The 19912-nt window shown below is 42.2% G+C and overlaps 1 protein-coding gene across 1 annotated transcript in view; it reads left to right on the plus strand.

The window, feature by feature from the left end:
* Nucleotides 1-19912, plus strand: part of LOC134620142 (zinc finger protein GLIS1) — a 74686-nt gene that overhangs the window by 18829 nt on the left and 35945 nt on the right. Inside the window, exons 3-4 of the mRNA XM_063466126.1 lie at nt 10554-10746; nt 12012-13539. Coding sequence (XP_063322196.1) covers nt 10554-10746; nt 12012-13539 — 1721 coding nt within the window. The remainder of the gene's footprint in view (nt 1-10553; nt 10747-12011; nt 13540-19912) is intronic.

The following is a 19912-nucleotide window of genomic DNA, read 5'->3' on the forward strand; positions in this document are numbered from 1 at the left end:
GCATCACGATTTGTCAGTTTGCTGGTCGATCAAGTCGGTCCACAGTGCTCACTGATGCTTTGTGCGCTGTTTGGCCTTTACATTTATGTGGCTTCGCTGTCAAATTATAGGATGTGGTTTGGCTCAGCGCTCCTTGTAAAACTCTGTGATTAATCCTGGCAGTGTGTAGATTTGCGGGCAATATCTTGTTATCATAGTGATTGTCAGGAGAAAGTTGTGGCTACTTGTGGCTTTATTGTGGTTTGTTGACTATGCACATTTTTGCTATATTAACAAACGTTCTAAAAGAGTTTGACTTGAAGACAAAAGATATGCTTATTTTTGTGATAATCAATCATTGCTGTGGTGCTTTGGGCTTTTTTTTTTTAAACTGCCCTTTGCAGAGGTCACTGTGCAAACAATGGGAGTACTATAAGGACTTTCCCCATATTTCTGTCTGGATTTGTGTTTGCCGAGTTATTTTCTTTTTTTGGTTCAGATGCCATTTTGTTTATGCTGCTCGTGCTAATGTGATCATCCTGCTTTTATACATCTTAAAACCTGGATGGGTCATTTTCTGAAGTTCAGATAGAAACGGATCCGTTTAATAACTGAGAAAAGCTGTGACTTGAAAGTTTTTCCATTTATGTAAAGCTTTTAAATGAACATATTTAAAGTAACATCTACATTTTTTTTTTACTAAATTTAAGTGCCTCCAAAACTGATAAAATATGAGCTTAATGGCTATTATTTAAAATCTAAACCCACCCACTTTCATCCAATCCCAGTTTTATTTTTTCAGCCTAAGGGATCGCCTGCTCAAATCTTTGTTCTCAAAAAAAAAAAAAATGATGGTCTGTAAGGGAGCCACCAGTGACAAAATGCTACCACCAGGTGGTGACATGCACAAGTGTAAAGTTTTAATTATGTAAATCAGGGAGGACATCAGTGATCCCAGCCTCTCACTCTCACACATATAAAAACAATAAAGAGATAAATGCTTGTGTGTATCTGGAGTCACATAATCCTGAAGCATTCTCTCCTGTTTGGGATTTGAATGACTCTTTTAGTCAAAGCAGTTGGTCTTTGGGACTTGGCTGGTGCGAAGGCTGGCACTGGAATGGGGTGGGTGGGGTTGGTCGGTGGGGATGAAGATGGTGGGTTTTTGGCTGCCAACTATTTGTTTGTGTTCATGACTGCGGTTAGCAGTGCTCCATTTGAAGAGCCTGGCATTATGAGGACCCCTGCTTCCCACAACATGTTCTCTCTTCTCTAAAAGACAGCAGAGCTAATCATTTACCGACCGCTGCGTTTATCAGCGCGCCTTAAAACTGTGCAGGCACTTAGTGGGAACAACCAGTCGTATCCACGATATGCTGTTTCTCAGTTTTTATTTACACTTTTCTTAACGCGGCTGATGCTGTTAATACATTTTTGTTCTTTTCTCAGACACGATTAAAATTTGCAGCTGGAGACCCAGGAGCGCTTCTTTTCTTCACTCTGAGGTTGAACCTGTCCGTTTGGCTTTCTTGCATATAATCTTGGGTTTTTATGTGACCAAGCTGACCATGAGAAAACGGGGACAAGCAAAGATACCTGGTTTGTGAGGGGCTAAAATCCGCCAGAACCAATTGATTTTTTATCCTCCCGAGGTTCTCATGTCTGCTGGTACTTGTAATCCTGCTACGAAAACACTGACGTTTCTGTGCTGCACCAGTAATTTAATAGAGTTTTTCTTCTTCCCTTTACTCGGCACCTGCTTTAAGAGGAGCTTCCTCCCTAGACGTTGTTATTTTTCATTTACTTGTGCCCTCAGGTTTTCAATCATACATCCATTACTAAGCAAACAAATAAGTTCCGGGCCTATGCCGCAGACACAAATATAGACATGAGTTATGAGATTCAGAGGAGTCGGGAAAGGCTTTGGACGCTAATACACAACATCTGCACCGGACAACACGCACAACCAGAGCATCCCACCGCAAAGACCCACAGTCTGCCGACACTCACTCATATGCGCTGACCTGTCTCCTGTCGAAACAGGAATGATGGGGGGAGAACCGTGGCAGGTGGTGGCGCTGGGGCAGACGGGGATAAAATGATCATTATTAACTGTTTATGTGCTGAATGTTATGATTTATGGTGCCAAAGTGGGGCCAGTTGAGGTGTCACGTTGGATTTCCAGAGGCATCTGTCTTGCGGTTTTGGCAGCTTGTTGTACCTTGGGTTCAGATGTTTGCATCACACTCCTCACATCCCATTTCCTTCTCCGACACCCCCTCAACAGCCTCCCCTTGCTTTAAGTACAGTACACCTCCGATCGCTCCCCTTTCCTCTCCTTAAACTCTCTATCCATCTGCACATCTGCTTTTCATTGAGGCCTGCATGTCTCTAAAGACTTGAACGCATTAAACGCTGGCACAAGTGCAGTCTCACTCTGGCACTTAACACACTGCTTAGGTGACTTAAAAGGGAGAGGCGAGAATTATAGAAAATGAAGTGTCACCAAAATAAAAAATCGCCCCAGATTACCACCAATTACACTTAATAATCCTTCCAGACCATCTGTTGATCAGATGGCCGACTGGTATTGTCTATGGAGAAACATGGAGACTAAGAGAGTCGGAGGGAGAGAGATTCATATAGGGAGACAGCGACACAGACTTGAAACTATGTAATGATGTGGTTTGATCTTTTCAGTACTGTGTAGATTGGAATGCTTTGTATGGTAATGCAGTCATAACGGAGTATCTTGGGATAATAGTCATGTTGTTTCAGTAGGGTTAAGTTCTGTTTGATTGAAGACATATGTCTGCTCTGCTTTATTAGTCATTTATTAGTCACTGAGGTCAGGCGAGAGTTTTTTAGCCAAGGCACAACACTGCTGAATTTGAACATGACTCTGATCATCAGCCCTGCAGGCAGCCTGAATAGGTGTACAGTTACAGCGCACCCTAACTGGCCCTGATCCGCTACGTGAAATTCGTCCAGTTATGTGAAGCGTGTTTAACAATCAGCGTAATCACAGTCACAGTGACCACAACCTTCCACTAAAGAGTGAGTCGTGCCCTAATTATAAGAATTATCGAGTCTGCATTCATTCATTGTTCCTGTCTATTGTCTTCATGTTCAGCCTCCATGGCCACAGTGGCTACATTAATCAGCGGGGAAAGGATTAGAAAGCCCTTTCCACTCACGATCACGATGCATCTGATCTTTATAACTTTGTGTGCTGTGTTCCCAAGGGATTTTTTTCAAATGAGGAAGCATGACAAATGGATGACATCAGAGCAGGCGGAGTGTACGGGTGGCTGGAACCTTATTTCTCTCCACGTAGTCGGCCAAAAAAATAATCAAACACGTCCCAAAACAAGTTCTCCAATGACCCCGTTTATCCAGTTATAATTGCAATCTTATTTGAGGGATTAGTTTATATATTCATGTCCAATGGCGCATACGTGCTGGCTCCTTTAGTCTTATTTCCTCTCTTATACATCTCATTGAGCTCTGCAGTTTACTGCCATCCTTTAGTGATGTGCACTGAAAGGAACGTGGTGCTTTAATTATACAGGAGGCAGATTGAGCAATAAAAACCATGTGATGACATTTATGGAACAGAAGATACCACTTTGAATGTAAGAGTATTATTAGACATTGTTACAAAGTTTCCTGTCATTCCCAGAAGAGACCTTTTTTTTTCTTTTTAGGGGTGGTGTCTTAAGAGACAGATAACAATAGACTCCTTATTTGTGGCTCTGTCTTTAGTTGGCAATGCTAACATCAGTGGCTCTTTGTTGGGATGAGCCAGCACATCTGTACATGCTCTTCGTACTGAAAACAACACTTGCCCCTGGTGGTTCTGGCACTGCCCTGCCTCTTTCTTTCTGCCTTTCTCTCTGCCCCTGCTTCCCTGATCTCACGGCCTTACAGCATCACTCCTAAATGGGCCTGAATGTTTGCAACCGTGTATAACAGAGGACCATCCCACCCTGCTTGTTCTGTAGTGCGTAACGGGATTGGACACAGTACTAGTTCAAGTTCAACTTAAGGTTTGGATTTTCCTCTTGAAGATTTTGTTTTTACGCCTGTGAAGGTTCTCAGTCATCCAGGTCACCGTAGTCTAAGGAGCTTGGAAAGAAAAGTGTCTGGACTTCTTTAGGTTGCTTGAAGATGTTTCACCTCTCATCTGAGAAGCTTCTTCAGTTCAAGGGTCAAATGGTGGAGAGTCCCAGATTTAAGCGCTGTGGGAGTTTCCCCCCCGAGAGGGAGAATGGACCCCCTAATGATCCTCTACCTAATCACACAAGCCAAGGTGTGAAAACTGGTGTAGGTCACAATCAGCCAAGGTTTCGGGTGAGCTCATTGTGAAACCTGGCCCCGACCTATCATGTGATTTCCTGAGGTCAGCTGGCCCAGGATGTGAGTGGGCGTTAAGGTGAATTGTTTTTACATTTAACATTTACTATGAAAAAAACATAATGTGTTGGTTAATGAAGTTGGTTGACACTTAAGAGCTTGGCTAGCATGGTGCACCCATAGATAGCTGCTAAATAGTGCTAACTAAGGCCTTAGCCAGACAGACTTAGGGACTAGTTGGCAAACCCCGCCCTACCTCCGGCTGCTGTGTATTCCCCAACCGGTTGTTGAATGGTAGCTGGCTGTCATAGGGTGAAATCGGTGACAAAAAAAACCTAATCTCTGCTTGTTTTGATTGGTAGTAGAGTTTGCATGAAGTACTTCGACTTGTCTGAGCTGTAGTGAAACTTAAACATTTGGCTTAATTAAAAGTTGAACTTTACGACCGCAAACAAAACCTTTCACAGTGTGTTTAGTTTGAACGCGAGCAATCTCCATATCCAGTTTGCACAGTGCTTTTCGCCGTTTCGTACCACTTTTGCAGACAAGTTGCTGTCTGCTGTGCAACTTGCTGGTGACCGTGTCAACCTGTTAGCCAACCGAAACAAATACAAGAATCTTTTCCATCTTCACCTCTTTGCAGCCAATTTCATGCTAGTGACTTTCAGCAGCCTCCAGCAATAATTCGCAAACCATTCACAGAATATAATTTTTTTCCCAGCAACCAGTGGTTGCTAGATGGTCACTAACCGATTTCTGGCTCAGTATGACTCGGACCTAATACACACATACATTTCTGGAATTTAATGCACTTAAGCTACAGTAAGCACATCTTCTATGGGCTTTTAGTGTACTTAACCTCATAGTAAGCCATATATTTGTCAGACTTCAGTGCAATAGCACAAATTTGCTATTGCACAGCAAACAGCTGCTGCTGCTGCCTGTGTCAGCATCCATCAGTCAGTCTGGTCATACCTTTAGTAATGCACAACTGCCTCAATATAATTTTAATGGGTAAAACAAAAAATATGAAAGGGGAAGTTAGCTGTAGAGAGCAAAGATGTTTTTGTTCCAGGCTGTAAACCTGTTTATGTCTGGTCGTTTGAAATTTAGAGTGTGTGGGGATCAGTTGGCTTTCGTTTTGGAGCCAGCGTCCAGTAGCCATTTTGAGGGACTGCAGGTTTTGATTCTTCATGTTGGTTTAATGTTTCCAGCTTCGGATATTGCCCTTGTTCCTTGCTGGCTCATTTCTTTGTTCCTCCATTTAACTGCTGTGTTGCCTGTGAGCTTGTGATAAAGCTGTATAGGCTGCTCAGCCATGATCCGTTCAACTGTATTAATGGATTACACAGACACACATTTCTCTTTCTCAAGTGTTTTTCAGAACATAACAAGCAAAAAATTCAAACTCAGAGCCAAGGGAATGTAAAGTATGATGCATAGCTGCTTCGCTCAATAGGCGAGCCATAAACTCTACATAATCCAAAGAATGATCACCTCTGTCTCTTTCTCTCTAAGTCGCTCACTCTTTCATTCACACACACACTCTTCACCTGTCATTCCTGTTGGATGTCTTACATTTCACCTCAGTCCCTGATGCTCTATCTGGCTCCCACCTCCTGATCAAACTAGGCTCTAACACACAATGAAATGTTCAACAGTGAATTACCATAGCACATTCAATATAAACTGATTTTACGTTTGGATTCGGTCCAAACCACCATATGGCTGAGGAGGCTGCTGTTTCCCCAACCAGAGCATGACTGATTCTGTTAATGTCACAAAGCTCTAAACCACTGGAGCGCCAACTCTCTGCAGTGAAGGGATCAAGACCTTTAACACTCATGAAACACTTTTACTTCAGTGTCCTGGAGAAAATCAGAAGGTGCCTCTTGTTTAAGACAACCCCTGAGTTGCAACACCTGGACACTGGGCTACTTAAGCAATACGTGGATGTGAATATTGGACGCAGGAGGAGAGACATTTTAAAATGTATGTTCATATTTTACATCTTACAGGAAATATTCCTGCCTGTTTATAAATGAGCACGTAAACTGCTGGAAAATCGCATGTAGAGTCCTACATAAGATCAGAGGAAGTCCATAAAACTTTATGTGTAAGTGTAACTTTTACTGAAAGGATACACAAAAATAAAATTTTAAAAACTGCTGTAGACTACTTTGCATGTGCCCAGTGCTTTTTTTTTTTTTTTTCTTTTTTTTTTTTGCTGCTCTACACAATTTATGCTCAAACATATTTAATCGATCATCATTAATTTCATTTAGTTTGTGGTTTGTAGGTTGGGCAAACAGATGTAGTCGTAGTCAATATTTGTCTGTTTGGATCACGTGGCTTTGTTTATGTCCTGCTGACTACTTCCTCGTCCAAAATGGACAGAGACAGAAGAGTTTTGCTGATAAATGTCTTACATTCATCAGGTGGTGACAAAGGAAAATGTCCAAATGAAGGGCAGTGCTGTGCATATTTTAAATATATAAAGAAGCAAACTTTTGAATTTGATGGAAACAGATGGGACAGGACCACTATGTAACATCTCGTCTTCTTTTAACGAAGTCTGGGACCTGAGGAGACCAGTTGTTGGACTCGTGGGAAACTTGTCTCATTCTTGTCTGATATAGAATCATAGCTGCCCCACAGTACTGGGTTGTCATAGTTTTGTTTCATTATGTGCCAGATGTTTTCATTTGGTGCAGTCTCAAGGTGAGTCGAGCACTCTTCTACCACCAAGCCACGCTGCTGGAATAGCCACAGTTCGGGGTTTAGCATTGTTGCTGTGAAACCTGTATATGCCTTTAAGCATTGATGGTGCCTTTCCAGATGTTCAGGCTGCTAACTCCATATACACCCCTATAGCATCAGAGATGCAGGCTTTTGAACTGAGCACTAATAACAATCCAGATGGTTTCTCATCTCGTATTTTCCAAAAAGAGTCTGACCAAATTACAGTTTTCCACGTTTCCTCAGTCCATTTTAAACAGCTTGACCCAGAGAAGACAGCAGCGTTTCTGGATACACTCACATGGCTTCTTCTTTGCTTGGTAAAGCTTTAACCTGCCTTTGTGGATGGCACAGTGAACTGTGTTTAAGACAGTGTTTTCTGGAAGTGTTCCCAATCTCATGGAGTGATTTCCATCCATGGCAGAATCATGCCTGTTTTTAATGCGGTTCCCTCTGAGGGCCTGAAGATCACGGGCCAGTGTTTAGGAATTGGGTTTGTAGTTGAGAGTTAATATAATAAAAAAATGTAAAAAATTGTCTAAACACCTTGAGCCACACAAGAACTTTAAGCAAGTAAATACAATGTCAGATGAGCAAAAACAAAAACACTTCACGTATTGCACTGTGACAATTTATATTTCACAAAAATCAAGCCAAAATGCAGAAACCGTATGTGAAACATTAAGTACACCCTTTTGAATTGTGAGCTGCTGGGAGGTTATTTATGAGGCTATTATTCTACAGTGAAAAGATTATTCACAACTGGAAAACACTTAAGACAGATGCACATCTTCCCAAGAGTGGATGTCCCAGCAAATTCACATAGGTCAGACTGCGCAATGATGAGAGAAATGTAAAAAAGCCAAGAGCTACATCTCTGACGGTACAAATAGAAAGAGACTGAGCGGGCTGCCAGGAGAAAGCCTCCTCTCTCAGAAAAGTTCGAAAGAGCAAAGCGGAGATGTTTGGCCATAATGCACAGCTCCACGTTTGGAGAAAACCTAACACCTCATACAAATTGTCAAGCAAGGTGGTGGATGGGTGATGATTTGGTCTTGTTTTGCAGCCGCGGGGCCTGAGCACCTTGCAGTCATTGAGCCAACCGTGAAAGTATTTTAAAGTCAAATGCGAGACCGTCTATTGGACAGTGTATTAAACCTCGGGGGGTACTTAGTTCTTCACATAATGCTTCTGCATTTTGCCTTGAATCGACAATGACAAGGTGAAATGTGTCGTATTATGTTGTTCGTCTCAGGTTATATGTCCCTAATTTAAAGACGTTCAAAGGACATAAATATTTTTATTATATCCTGATATATAAAAGCTTAGAACCCACAGAGGGTGCGCTTTCTTTCTTTCTTTCTTTTTAGGCTGTCCTGCAAAACAGCAAATGAATTCTGCACCTGTTATTGTAAATCAATTTTAAGACAACTCATCATCATTTCTAGATATTTATCTTGTTTATCTCTGTGTGTAATTCGTTTCTTTTCCTGCAAACATCATTATTGTGGAAGGGAGTAATGAACACTGTCTCGTATTTCTTTTTAGATTTTTTTGGAGCACCTGGTGTCAATCTGATTTTGTTTTTTTATTATTAATAAAGGCTGGTAACTAGGACATATGTGTGAGAGTGCATGTGCATTCAGTCAAAGCCTGATTGATTTCTAACTTAAGGCGGGGAGATGCTTGGTTCACATCGTCGGGTCTTGAAGATTTCATACAGAAACTCATTTGTATACACGAACCGGTGAGATGCTCAGCCAACAAATGGTAAAAATAAAATAAAATAAATAAAATAAAACAAAATGGAGCAGTCCAGATTTTGATAAACAGAGTGATTTGTGTTGCTTGAAAACAGGCGAGAGCTGAAATTCATCTCGCCTTCTGTTAACAGTTTTGAGTGAAAGCAGCGTTGTTCCTGAAGTCCCTTGGCGATGCTGCACTGTTTGCGTTGCTCGCTTTGCCTTTTCTCTACTTCTTTGTGTTTCTGCTGTGACCCACGAAAAGACAAACGCAGCGGAGACTTTGGGCTCGTCAGCTGTAGGAAGGATATGTGAAAATATGTTTGTTAAACTGAGGATAACATGACCACAAAGTGCCCTTGTTCTCTCTTGTCTTTTGTTCATTCTTATAACCTTTTTCCCATATTCCAAAACATTCCCTCCCTTTCTCTCTCCTATTGTTTACCCTTTCTTTCCATCTGTTACTAATGTTGTAATAGCTTTCTTACGCCTTTGTTTTTCCTTTTTCATAAATCCCTATTTTTGCATATGTTTCACTACATTTAGTAGATTTTCTCCTTTATGTGCTTTTTGTCTTTCTTTTTTTTCCTGGACCTTCTTAATGTTTTCTTTCGCATACAGAATAGTTGGTTGGTTTTATTAATTATAGCTTGTAGTGTGTGATAACATTATCAGTAATATTGTTAGCAGAAAATTAAATTTAAGAAATTGAGTTAAGAAAGTTGGAACAGGGGACGCGCAGTCGCCTGCACACGAGTGTGGGGATATCGACTTACCCTTCAAAAACATTTCCTCATACACCAAGCCCTCCCTCCTCTCACATTCATCCCTCTCTTTGTTTTTTATTATATTTATGGCCACAATCATAAAGTATGCAATCTTCATAGAGTAATCGCATTAGACAGTCAAACGTGTTAAAACACACATTTGAATAAAACAGGTTATGACAGATTTGAATTTGGTAACACATTTTTCTGTTTTTTTCTTTAAACAGAAAAATGAATTTTGTCTTCTTAACTCCTCAGCAGTTATGCTCCTTTTATTTATTTGTATATTTTTAATTGTTATTTTTTATGAGATGATAAACATCTTTGTGTTTAGTGCAGTAGCTCTTGATTTTTATATTAACTCACCGCCTATTTACATTAGACTTGTTACAAGATAAAAATTAGCCAGTGAAACAAATAAATGATAAAATGTGATAATAAATGATAATTGATTACATACAATTAAAATAATTGATTTTTAATTTTTTTAATTAAAGGTCTTGAAAGATAAAACAGTTTCACTTCATTTGGCTGAGTTCGCTCTTTTTCCAAAATGACATTTGGAATAGAATTTCTTAGTTACTCCAGCACTAATATGTGACGTTATTCTTACTGCCACCAGTCGGATATTGCCAAAGAGCTCTCTGTGTATCACTAGTGATATTTAAGGCAGCCAACAACTATTCCTCGAGAGAATATTCATAATGTAATAGAGTTTCAACATGTCCGTGATGGCATGGATCCCATTGTAAACTGATTATTTTCAGCTGGCTCTTTTTCCAGGACGGTCAGCAGATCACAGATTGCTTTAGCCAACTTTTAATTTGAGAGTAACATCGGGTCAGTGTTCTGCTAGCTAAAACCATACCTTGATATCAGCACGCGCAACGCATGTATTAGTCTGCTTTGACAAAAGGTGTGCAATTTGTGAAGTAGACTATTTAGTAATATTATCTCTGTCCGTTTCCAGCGAATGGGACCTACTGCTCAGAGAAGGATGCAAATGCTGAGCTGGGCAATGCCGAGGGCACCCTGATGCGATGTGGGCAGAGCCTGCTGCTTCCAGCGGGGGGTCATTCGGAGGGGCTTTACTCCCAGAGCCTCCATTGCAGCAGACCTACACCTGACCTCCTTCTGCAGGATGGGCCTCATCAAGACGCCAGGTGAAGTGTCACTGTTATTCCCGTTTGATATCATATTTTTCCACTTCCAGTTCTGAATGTTTCCTGTTTGGTGTAGTGTTACTAACAATATGCAGGTACAATATGGTTCTCATTATGTTTGCTATTGTGAATCAGTTGCACACATATGTTGCTAGACAGCATTGCCCAGCGGCCTCATAAAATACACTGAAGTACAACATTTATGCTACACTAATGCAATTCCTCCGTGTGCAAATTGTGACTACTGTTGGTCAAGGCAGAAGTGGATTTGTCCTCCTTCTCCCTCCCCCGACTCCTTTCTCTCTCTCTCGTCTTAGCCATCCGGCTGAAAGCGTCTGGACAGACTTTCATTTCTCCCGTATTGTCTCTCAATATTTTCAGTATAGCCGAAGAGGAAATGAGGCGACTGAATAGAAAAAAAAAAGAAGAAGAGGGGTCAAGTCTTTATTAACAGCAATGATGACAAGGCCTGCCAGTGGCTTTCTCCTGTCCCAGTTAACATTAGTGCTGTTTTTTCCTGGGTGTGCTCTGGGGAAGAGACAAAGACGACAGGCCGGGGAAAAAGAGAGCTCTTCTCACATCACTCAGGGGCTTTGGACAAAATCCATAATGAGCCAACTGACAGGAATGATTATGTAGGAGATCACAGCAACGCATGGAGAAACATGACCTGGGTTCCCCATTCAGCAAGGCAAAGATTCCCACCATAATACACAGTATTGTAAATGGTGACCCTTCATAGGCTGCAATTATACCACCAAAACAGGTGACTCCCTATTTATCCCCACTGTTGGGTTGGGTTTAACCCCTTTGTGTCATCAAAGCCCGTCAGATGGACACACCAGCCAGTGGCCTCTCGGTCTCAGTCGCCATCCAACCCTCCCCCTCGCTCTATTATTAGTCTTAAATGCCCATTCATATCCCCTCACTACAAGAAGATCCTGTTTCATTTATTCATTAAAAAAAGCCACTTTGGATTATCAACAATTTATACTACCTTTCTGTTACTGTTCGCTTGTCATGGTCTAGTTCATCCATGACTCCCTTCTGATACGGGAGGCTCAGCTGAAATATTTTAGGTTAGTGGGACTCTTTCAGCATTACGTGATTTTCATTTTAAACTGAAGAAAAATTAGAGTATGAAACAACAGTATGAAAAGGCAGAACACTGACAGCGATGTTGGTGGGAAGGATGAACCAGCCTGTCTGTCAACAGGCACTGAGCTAATAGTGCTCACATTCCTTTTGTATTTTTCTCCCCGCAGATCCTCCTCTGCCTTCGAGAGGACCCTGCCAGGGGCCTCACCCAGCCTGGGCTGTGGTGCCAGCGGCGCACGCTCCTCTCTCCCTTACCCAGTCAAACAGGAGAGCTCAATGGGCTACAAGATCTCCAACGTGGAGTCTTCATCTCAGGCTGGATTTCAGGCCCACACTGCAGGCCAAGTTTTGGAGGTGGCCAGGGAGGAGATGGTTGGATCACTGCATGTTAGCAACAACGGTAACGGCGTATGTGCAGTGAGCGGTGTAGGTAGCGCTGTGCCAGGAGACGCAGGACAACCGTTTAATAATGAAGATGGCTCCTCCCCGCTGGCTTTGTCTCCAATTGGCTCCCGTCATTCAGCGCGGCTGCTCAGTGCTAGCAGTCTGAAGAGACGCTGCCTGTCCCTGGCCTCGCAATCCACCGCCACTGCTGCCACAGGTTCCCCATCAGCTGTTGGCACCGCTTCTGAGGAGATCAATATCACCGCAATCATCTGCTCCTCCTCCCAGATGTCGATGGTCGCCTGCGTCAACGGGTTCCGTACTAACCTCTCGCCAAGCCACACCAGCAGCGCCGGCTTCTCTTCCTCCTCCTCCTCCTCTACTGCTTCCCCACCCTCTAACTCCTGCTCACGGGAAGCCCCCCAGAGGCCCCCACCACACAGCAGCCCCCAGCAGGCTGCACTACAGGAGAGCTGTCAGCTGTCCTCACCTGCCACCTGCCTGCTGTCTCTTTCCTCTTCCTCATCCTCTTCTTCAGTGTCATTAGGGGAGCCGGAGCAAGGCCAAGGGCAGAGCCTGGGGCTGTGCGAGGAGCAGGGCTCCATGCTGCAGGGGCGTGGGGCTGGAGAAACAGCTGAGGGAGGAGTTGGAGGAGGAGGCTCAGACGGGTTGGGGCTACTGATGAGTGGGGCCCTGATGAGTGGGGCCCTGATGTCTGGGACTCTGCATTCGGGGCCTCAGGGTGGGGGTCTCCCAGATGGGGGCCAAAGATCTGGGGCTGTCCTCAAGCAGGAACCGCTCGATGACTTCTCTCCCAGCGAAGACAAACTCTTTCAGCACCACTATCATCATCACCATCACTTAAGTGGGCGCAGTGGGAATCTTCGTCACGCTCACCACCCACCTCGATCGGCCATGCCTCCGCCTTACCACTTGCACCAATATGTGGGGCCCCCTCCCAACGGTCCGCTACACCATCACAACCAGCAGACAACTCCAGGCTCTTCCCTCGGACTCAAACCAACCTCAGGAGGCCCTGCGGTGGCCCACGCAGCCCCCGAGCCGGAAGAAGTCGGAGGAGGAGCGCTGGTGGATAAACAGGTGTGTCGCTGGATTGACTGCAGTGCTGCTTTTGAGCAGCAGGAGGAGCTTGTGAGACATATTGAAAAGGTCCACATCGACCAACGCAAAGGTGAGGACTTCACCTGTTTCTGGGCTGGCTGTATTCGGCGCTACAAGCCCTTCAATGCACGCTACAAGCTGCTCATTCACATGAGGGTCCATTCTGGAGAGAAACCCAACAAGTGTATGGTGAGTCATCATAAACCACTAAGTTCTTCTCCCACCGCAGACCAAAGCCAAAAGATTCAAAACATATACATAGAATATTGTAAAAAATCCCCTCGTAGTCAGCTTTCTTATTCTTTCTGAAGGTATTCGGTTGTATTTATTAGTTTAATATGAGTGTAGTTTATCTCATAATTGCAACCATCTGGGATTTTTTTTTGTTTAAATTAAACACAAGCACATATTTCACAACATAATACAGTACTTCAAGATGATTTTTTTCTCAGAAAGATACATGTTGTATCCAAAAAAAAAAGGACTGGCCTTGCTTCACTGCTGATTAAATTTCAACAGAAACTCTTATTTTGTTTTGGTTGAGAAACAGTTATGATTGTAATTCCCGTATTTCAAGTGGAACATGCAAAAAACAAAAGAGTTTTTCTTCCACTGAAGATGTGAAATGCTGTAAGAGTAGCAGTACTTCGTCAGCATAAATAGATTTGCAGTTGTATTTGCAGGTAAGGCTTCAGGTTGCACAAATCAACACACTAATCAGTGTCAAGCTGTCACCTCCCAGCGTCCCTTCACGAATGGAAAATGCCCTCCAACCTTTAAAATGATTCAGTCCAAATACACAATTAGTGCACAATTTGTGTAGCAAGAAGCCGTGTTTATTTTCACGGGCACTTCGTTTTTTGAGAAGGGATTCAGATCGTGAAAAGCCAACACATATGGTTAACATAACCAAACAATGCCCGCATTTGATCCTTTTAAATGGGAGCTTTAAAAGTTTAGCTGTCCCACAAGTATTAAGTGAATTGGATTCATATCCAAGGCAAACATGAGGAGAAATGTAGTAGTCTGGAGAAGTGAGACACAGAGGCATCGTCGGTAACGTTCGCTTGTCTTGCTCAATTCCCGGCTTCACCCAAATCTCTCTCTGTCAGGAGCGGTCCTCTTCAGGTTGAAGAATTCATCCAAATCCAAATGCTAATTGCAAAAATGTATTATATTTCTATAGCGCCTTGTTTCGATTTCCAGATCTTGTTTGTTTTCCTAAAAAAAACAGTGGCTTGTGAAATGAACTAAAGGGAGAGTCTGGTTTTGCCGTCCTTGTGCGCTAATTAAGACATTCATGCTGAATCTGACTAATTCTCATGCTTGCTGTTACACATCTGCTGACCGAAGGCAAAGACACAAACTCAACTGTTCCTGCTGTTCTCCCTGCTTTGCGTCACTCTGGGGTATTAGTGTCTCTGCTTCCTTGGCTCAGTAAAAATTTGGAAGTAATTTGCTGTTCGTGCCTAAACTGTTAATTCAGCTTCAGTGTTGCGTTGTATTACAGGCTTTCATTTGTCCCTTTTTTGTTGTTGTTGTTATTGTTGCTCATTAAAGCAATGTGTGTTTGTACAGCAGGCACAGCACGTCTGGGTGACACACAGCAGATTTATGTGTTTCGTATAGGTGTGCATAAATGTTGCGCCGAGGTGTGTTTTTGGAGATGTTTACCACATGTGAGCACGAGAACAATTCGGCTCAGTGCGGACGAGACGCTGGACTTTGTCTGCGGATGTGAGGCACTGTGAAACTCACCTTAACCTCCTGTTTATGCTCATTGCATGAAAAAACAAAGTCACGGCAATGGTAGTTGAATCACTCTCACAATAGGAAGTATTGATTCCATGTGCAGTACAATGAATTGTAACACTCCTGCTTCCCCCCCAGAAAAAACCAACATAAATAAGAAATGGTTTAAAGCTTGCATCAACACATCTAATCATCTGGGATTTAATGTATGTTGATCCGGGACTTCAGCAGATAAACTCTGAGGCCCTGGGAAAATAAACACACTCTGTGTGTGTGTGTGTGTGTGTGTATTTGTAACTCTGTGTTTTTGTAGTCTATACACGTTTAAGTAAATGCTCTGCCCTCATTGGAAACCTTGTGTCTCTGTGTGCGTCTGAAAAACTTCTCAAGTACCTTCTTATTTTTCCTTTCTTTCTTTTTTTTTTGGTGTCTGGGTACGTGTGCTTTTTGCCACTAGCACCGATGCCTCTTGTGTTCCTTGTGCTCATGCAATAGACAAAGGCATTCAAGAATTCGAGCAATTCATATAGAGGAAACAGATGAGACATTCTGTTTTAGGACCAAATGCTCTAGAAACACCAGGGCTAATCCTTTTATTATCTTTCCAGCAGGCGCTCATGAAGCGAGGCCTGCCTGACATCCAAACATAACACATCCCCCCCCCCGCTCCATATATACACTCTTTCTACTTTCTTCATGCAGCTGCACAGAATTCGCTTCATGCTGCATCTTGGCGGCAAAAAGTCATTATCACAACACCACAGTCGTACCTCGTCCCCTGCGTGGGTCTGTCACACTAATATCTTACCAAATGTCCCATTTGAGAAATAAGTCGACGACTGAATTTGAGGCTCTTAAAATGTTGCGCTACCTTTATAGAAAATATTTTTTGTTCCCATTCCCTCCAATTAAAGTCAGCCCTGGGTTGTTGCACAGGGCAAGCAAATGCCGAGGGACACACGGGCGAAAAGGAAACAACATAATCTCTCTGCAATATCCTGTTGTGTTTCATGCCTAATTCACTTGTTGTTTTAGTTTATTGCATTTTTTCCTGTGTCTGCATAAATATTAAAAATATATCCAGCAAGAGCAGCCCTGTCATGGTCCTAGACTTTGATATTGTTCTTCTTTGTCAGAGGCCGACCTTGTGGATTTGAAGTGTCTGAAGGCTGCACTGGGAGCTATGAACTTCAGAAAACATCTTTCTTAAACCGCTGAAGCTCTGTGTGCAAAGGGCGGCGTGTTTACATGGCACAGTGACTTCAGGCAAGAGTACAGTGTTGTGCTCTTTATTTGGTTGGTTTGGCAAAGCAGTTTAGATCAAATGTTGGAGAAAAATGTGCTCATAAAATTTTAAAACATTGGTGCGCTTTAAATGTTTTTAAAAGGGGCTTATGTTGCGGCGGGATGCAGGATTCATTCTGCACTTCAAGCATAAATAAAATGTTGCTTATTCCAAGCTGTTTGTGCTAAATGTCATAGTAATGGTCTCTCAGAAGGATTTTGTAATTTTAGAACAAACACTGTTGATGCGGTGAATTATGCGCCGCACATGGCAAGTGCAATTTTGTTTTCATATGGAAACATTATGAAAGCTTCATATAAATATATATGTTTTATGTATTTCAGCTAAAATGATTATTGAGTAGGATCTTGTGAAATAAGGAGACGTTTTAACTATTTCAAATGAAAAGAAAACTTCTTTATAAAAGGATACATTTAAAGATTTTCGTGTTGCTAAAGGCGAGTCAAAGAGCCGCTCTTCCATTTCACAATGCCAAAAGCCAGCCAGCATTAGCTGCTTAATAGCGCTCTTTCTAAACGTATGCACATGTGTGTATACGGAGACAAACACCAACACACGCTCGCTCTGACTGACACACAGTCAAAGGACTTGTTGAAGGAAAGTTGGATGTTGAGGCCTGCTGGAAAAAAGGCATAGATCATGGAATTTCCTCTCTCTTCACTGGTGTGAAACCAGCTAACATATATATTTAGATTTACTAGACTGTTTTTTGGAAGAGAGTCCTTCTGCAGCAGACGCTCAGATGTAGAGTGCAGCCTGCTGCCAAGATGCCGTGTGTTTCCTGGAGTAAATGGAGTCTTTTGTGAGCAATCAGCTCAGGTGCATGAGATAAAACAGGGAGTGCCATTAGCTAATTAAAACTGAGGTTCAGCACATGACCCGACTTTTCCTCTGAATGCTGCCTGAAACTGGAGCTGTGTGAGCAGTGGGTGCGGGTGGCGAGTGACGCAGATATTAATGTGCCCGTATGAGCCTCGGACACTTTAGAGGCCACAATCTCTGAGCCCAGCTTCTGACTCCATTCGCAGGTATTCGTATTAAACTTTCAAATAAGATCAGTATATGAACAAGCCAAAAGCTCAGGCTTCAGTCTGCTCTAAGCACTCAGCTTCAGAAATTTCTTTTTCTACTCCTGCACCTGTATGATGTCATTAAGTGCATCTATCCCCAGTATGGCTCTAAGCACTGAAACCATGTCCACCTGTTGTTTATGAGGTGCACCGAAGCCCACTATAAGATACATACGGATTATTTTGAACTGTGAATCCTGCAAAGCTACTTTAATAAAATCCCAAAATAAAAATGTGTGTGCGTGATTGCTCTATGGCATACAAGAAAGCCGAATTACCAAAACAACATGTTGTGTTTCGGTAAGTCCAACAAACGCTGCAAGCTGCACACGCATATTCAGTCCCACATGGAGGGAGAAGATACGTCTGTGTATGGCTCATTTAAAGTAATCAGTGTCAACAGATGAGAAAGGCAATGGTTTAGCATCTCAGGAGTAACTGCATGCTCAGGAAAGAAAGCTCCTAGTCTGTTAAGTTGGCGCAAACGCAAAAACCTAATCAGGACCTAATAAGGACCTGGAAGAGATCAACTTTTAGCACTTTATCTGAAGGTCCCTCTGCTACTCATTAAATAATTTTCAGCATTAGCTTTGTCATTCATTCCCCAGGCAAATGAGTTCATCAGGTAGCTACATAATTTCTTTCTACAAACCCATAATTCCATCCTGTAGCCATCCTCTGTCTTCCTGTCATATCAGCAGTGCTGCTTGGCAGTCCAGTCGTCATGCTATTAGTAACCCAACACTGTCCATATGTGATAGTCATATGATGAAATTGCTGGCGAAGGGGCTCTGCCACTGATGTTTTGGCATATAAATGAAAGCCCTGGATAGATGAATGTTGCTTGTTTTCCTTGTTGAGGAGCCCCGGCCAAATGCTTGTCAGGCCGAAAAAGTTTTCCAGTCAATCTTTCTCAGTAATGTAGTCCAGTACTCAAGAGCCTCCCTCCCAGCATCACCCCACCTTTCCCTTATTGTTCAGATCTGAACATAAGACTGCTTTGATGTATTCAGCACACACTCAATCTACACAATGGCAAAATATACCTCTGTTTCCCCTCCTTAATCTGTATGGTTAGTGCTTTATTTAAAGACAACATTTGTAGTTGATTAAATATTAATATAATCACTAGACTTGCTTTTAAATATTAAATGTAATGTTATGCTGCCATTGGGTACATGTACTTCAGTAAAGTTTGCCAGCCCCGAGCCGGATAAAATATAGGAAAAATATACATTAGAGTAGATTTATATTTTAAATGAAACAGTGATGAAAAATGAAAACACTGGGTGCACAAATTCCTACATTAAAGTTATTCTAATAATAAGCAGTGACTTGGGTAAAATCTTTTCTTGTCTACTGCAGATATGAATACGTGATTATTTATCATTTAAGAAATAATAATAAAAAACAATAAAGAATCACTGCCTAATGGTGGATTCGTGGGTTAAAGTTGCCATAAATAATCTGTTTATTTTAATGCCAATTTTCATGCTTTAGAATATTTAATATGCACTGAAACAGAATCTGATTCAAACAGGTTGAAGATTTTCTCATTTTCATTTTATTTCAACATTTAATATCTCAAATCATTTAACTCTGTTTCAGTTGTTATAGCACGCGTTAGCATGTCAAAATGGGATCGCTATGTTTCTCAGCTATTGCACAACAGGTCTGAAACAAGTTTTCACAGTCATTTTTCTTCCTCTTTATCAAATGTCGAATGTAAAAATTGCCAGTGGCACACCAAAAATGCAGCTTGGTTGGTATCCAGCTCCACAACTTGTCTCACTGATTGTTTGTACAGAAGAAAATTGCTTGACTTGGGCCCATTCATCGCAAAAAGTGTCACCAGCTTACGTGTCTAAACTGCAGGGTTGGAGCTGCTTTGTGTAGAGGTTTTGCAACTGGAGAAAAATGTGTTAGGACAGAATGTTATGTGAGCTTTTAGCTTGGAGGAAAAAGTTTGTTATTTAGTTACACACCCACACACATGTGGACAGAGCGATGTAAATCAGTGCGTGCGTGGGCAGGTCTGATCTGTCTATAGCTGAACAACAACCGTCCACAGTGGCAAAACTCCCTGAATGGTTCATGCTTGATTGATTCTTGCTTTTAGAAATAACCAACAACGTATCACAATATCAGCAACAGAGCATTCCTTGAAATCTGTATCCAGGTCACCTACAGCCTTCAACCTCATAACCTGATCAAAGCATGCAGGATTTGCTTCATGTGATCACACTTTAATCGCATTTCTCTGGAATGCCGTATTTTGAGTTTCCCCATTTCCTCAAACTTTTTACCACACTCTGGTATCAGGAGCGACTGGTCATACATTGCACAGACATTGTGTCATAATTGTGTTCCATCCAAAACCATAATTGGTTTAACCTCTCTACTGAGGCAGATCAGTTTACTAATAAATGAGCAA

Source organism: Pelmatolapia mariae, linkage group LG23 (assembly GCF_036321145.2).
Source record: "Pelmatolapia mariae isolate MD_Pm_ZW linkage group LG23, Pm_UMD_F_2, whole genome shotgun sequence".
In the NCBI taxonomy this organism is placed as follows: Eukaryota; Metazoa; Chordata; class Actinopteri; order Cichliformes; family Cichlidae; genus Pelmatolapia; species Pelmatolapia mariae.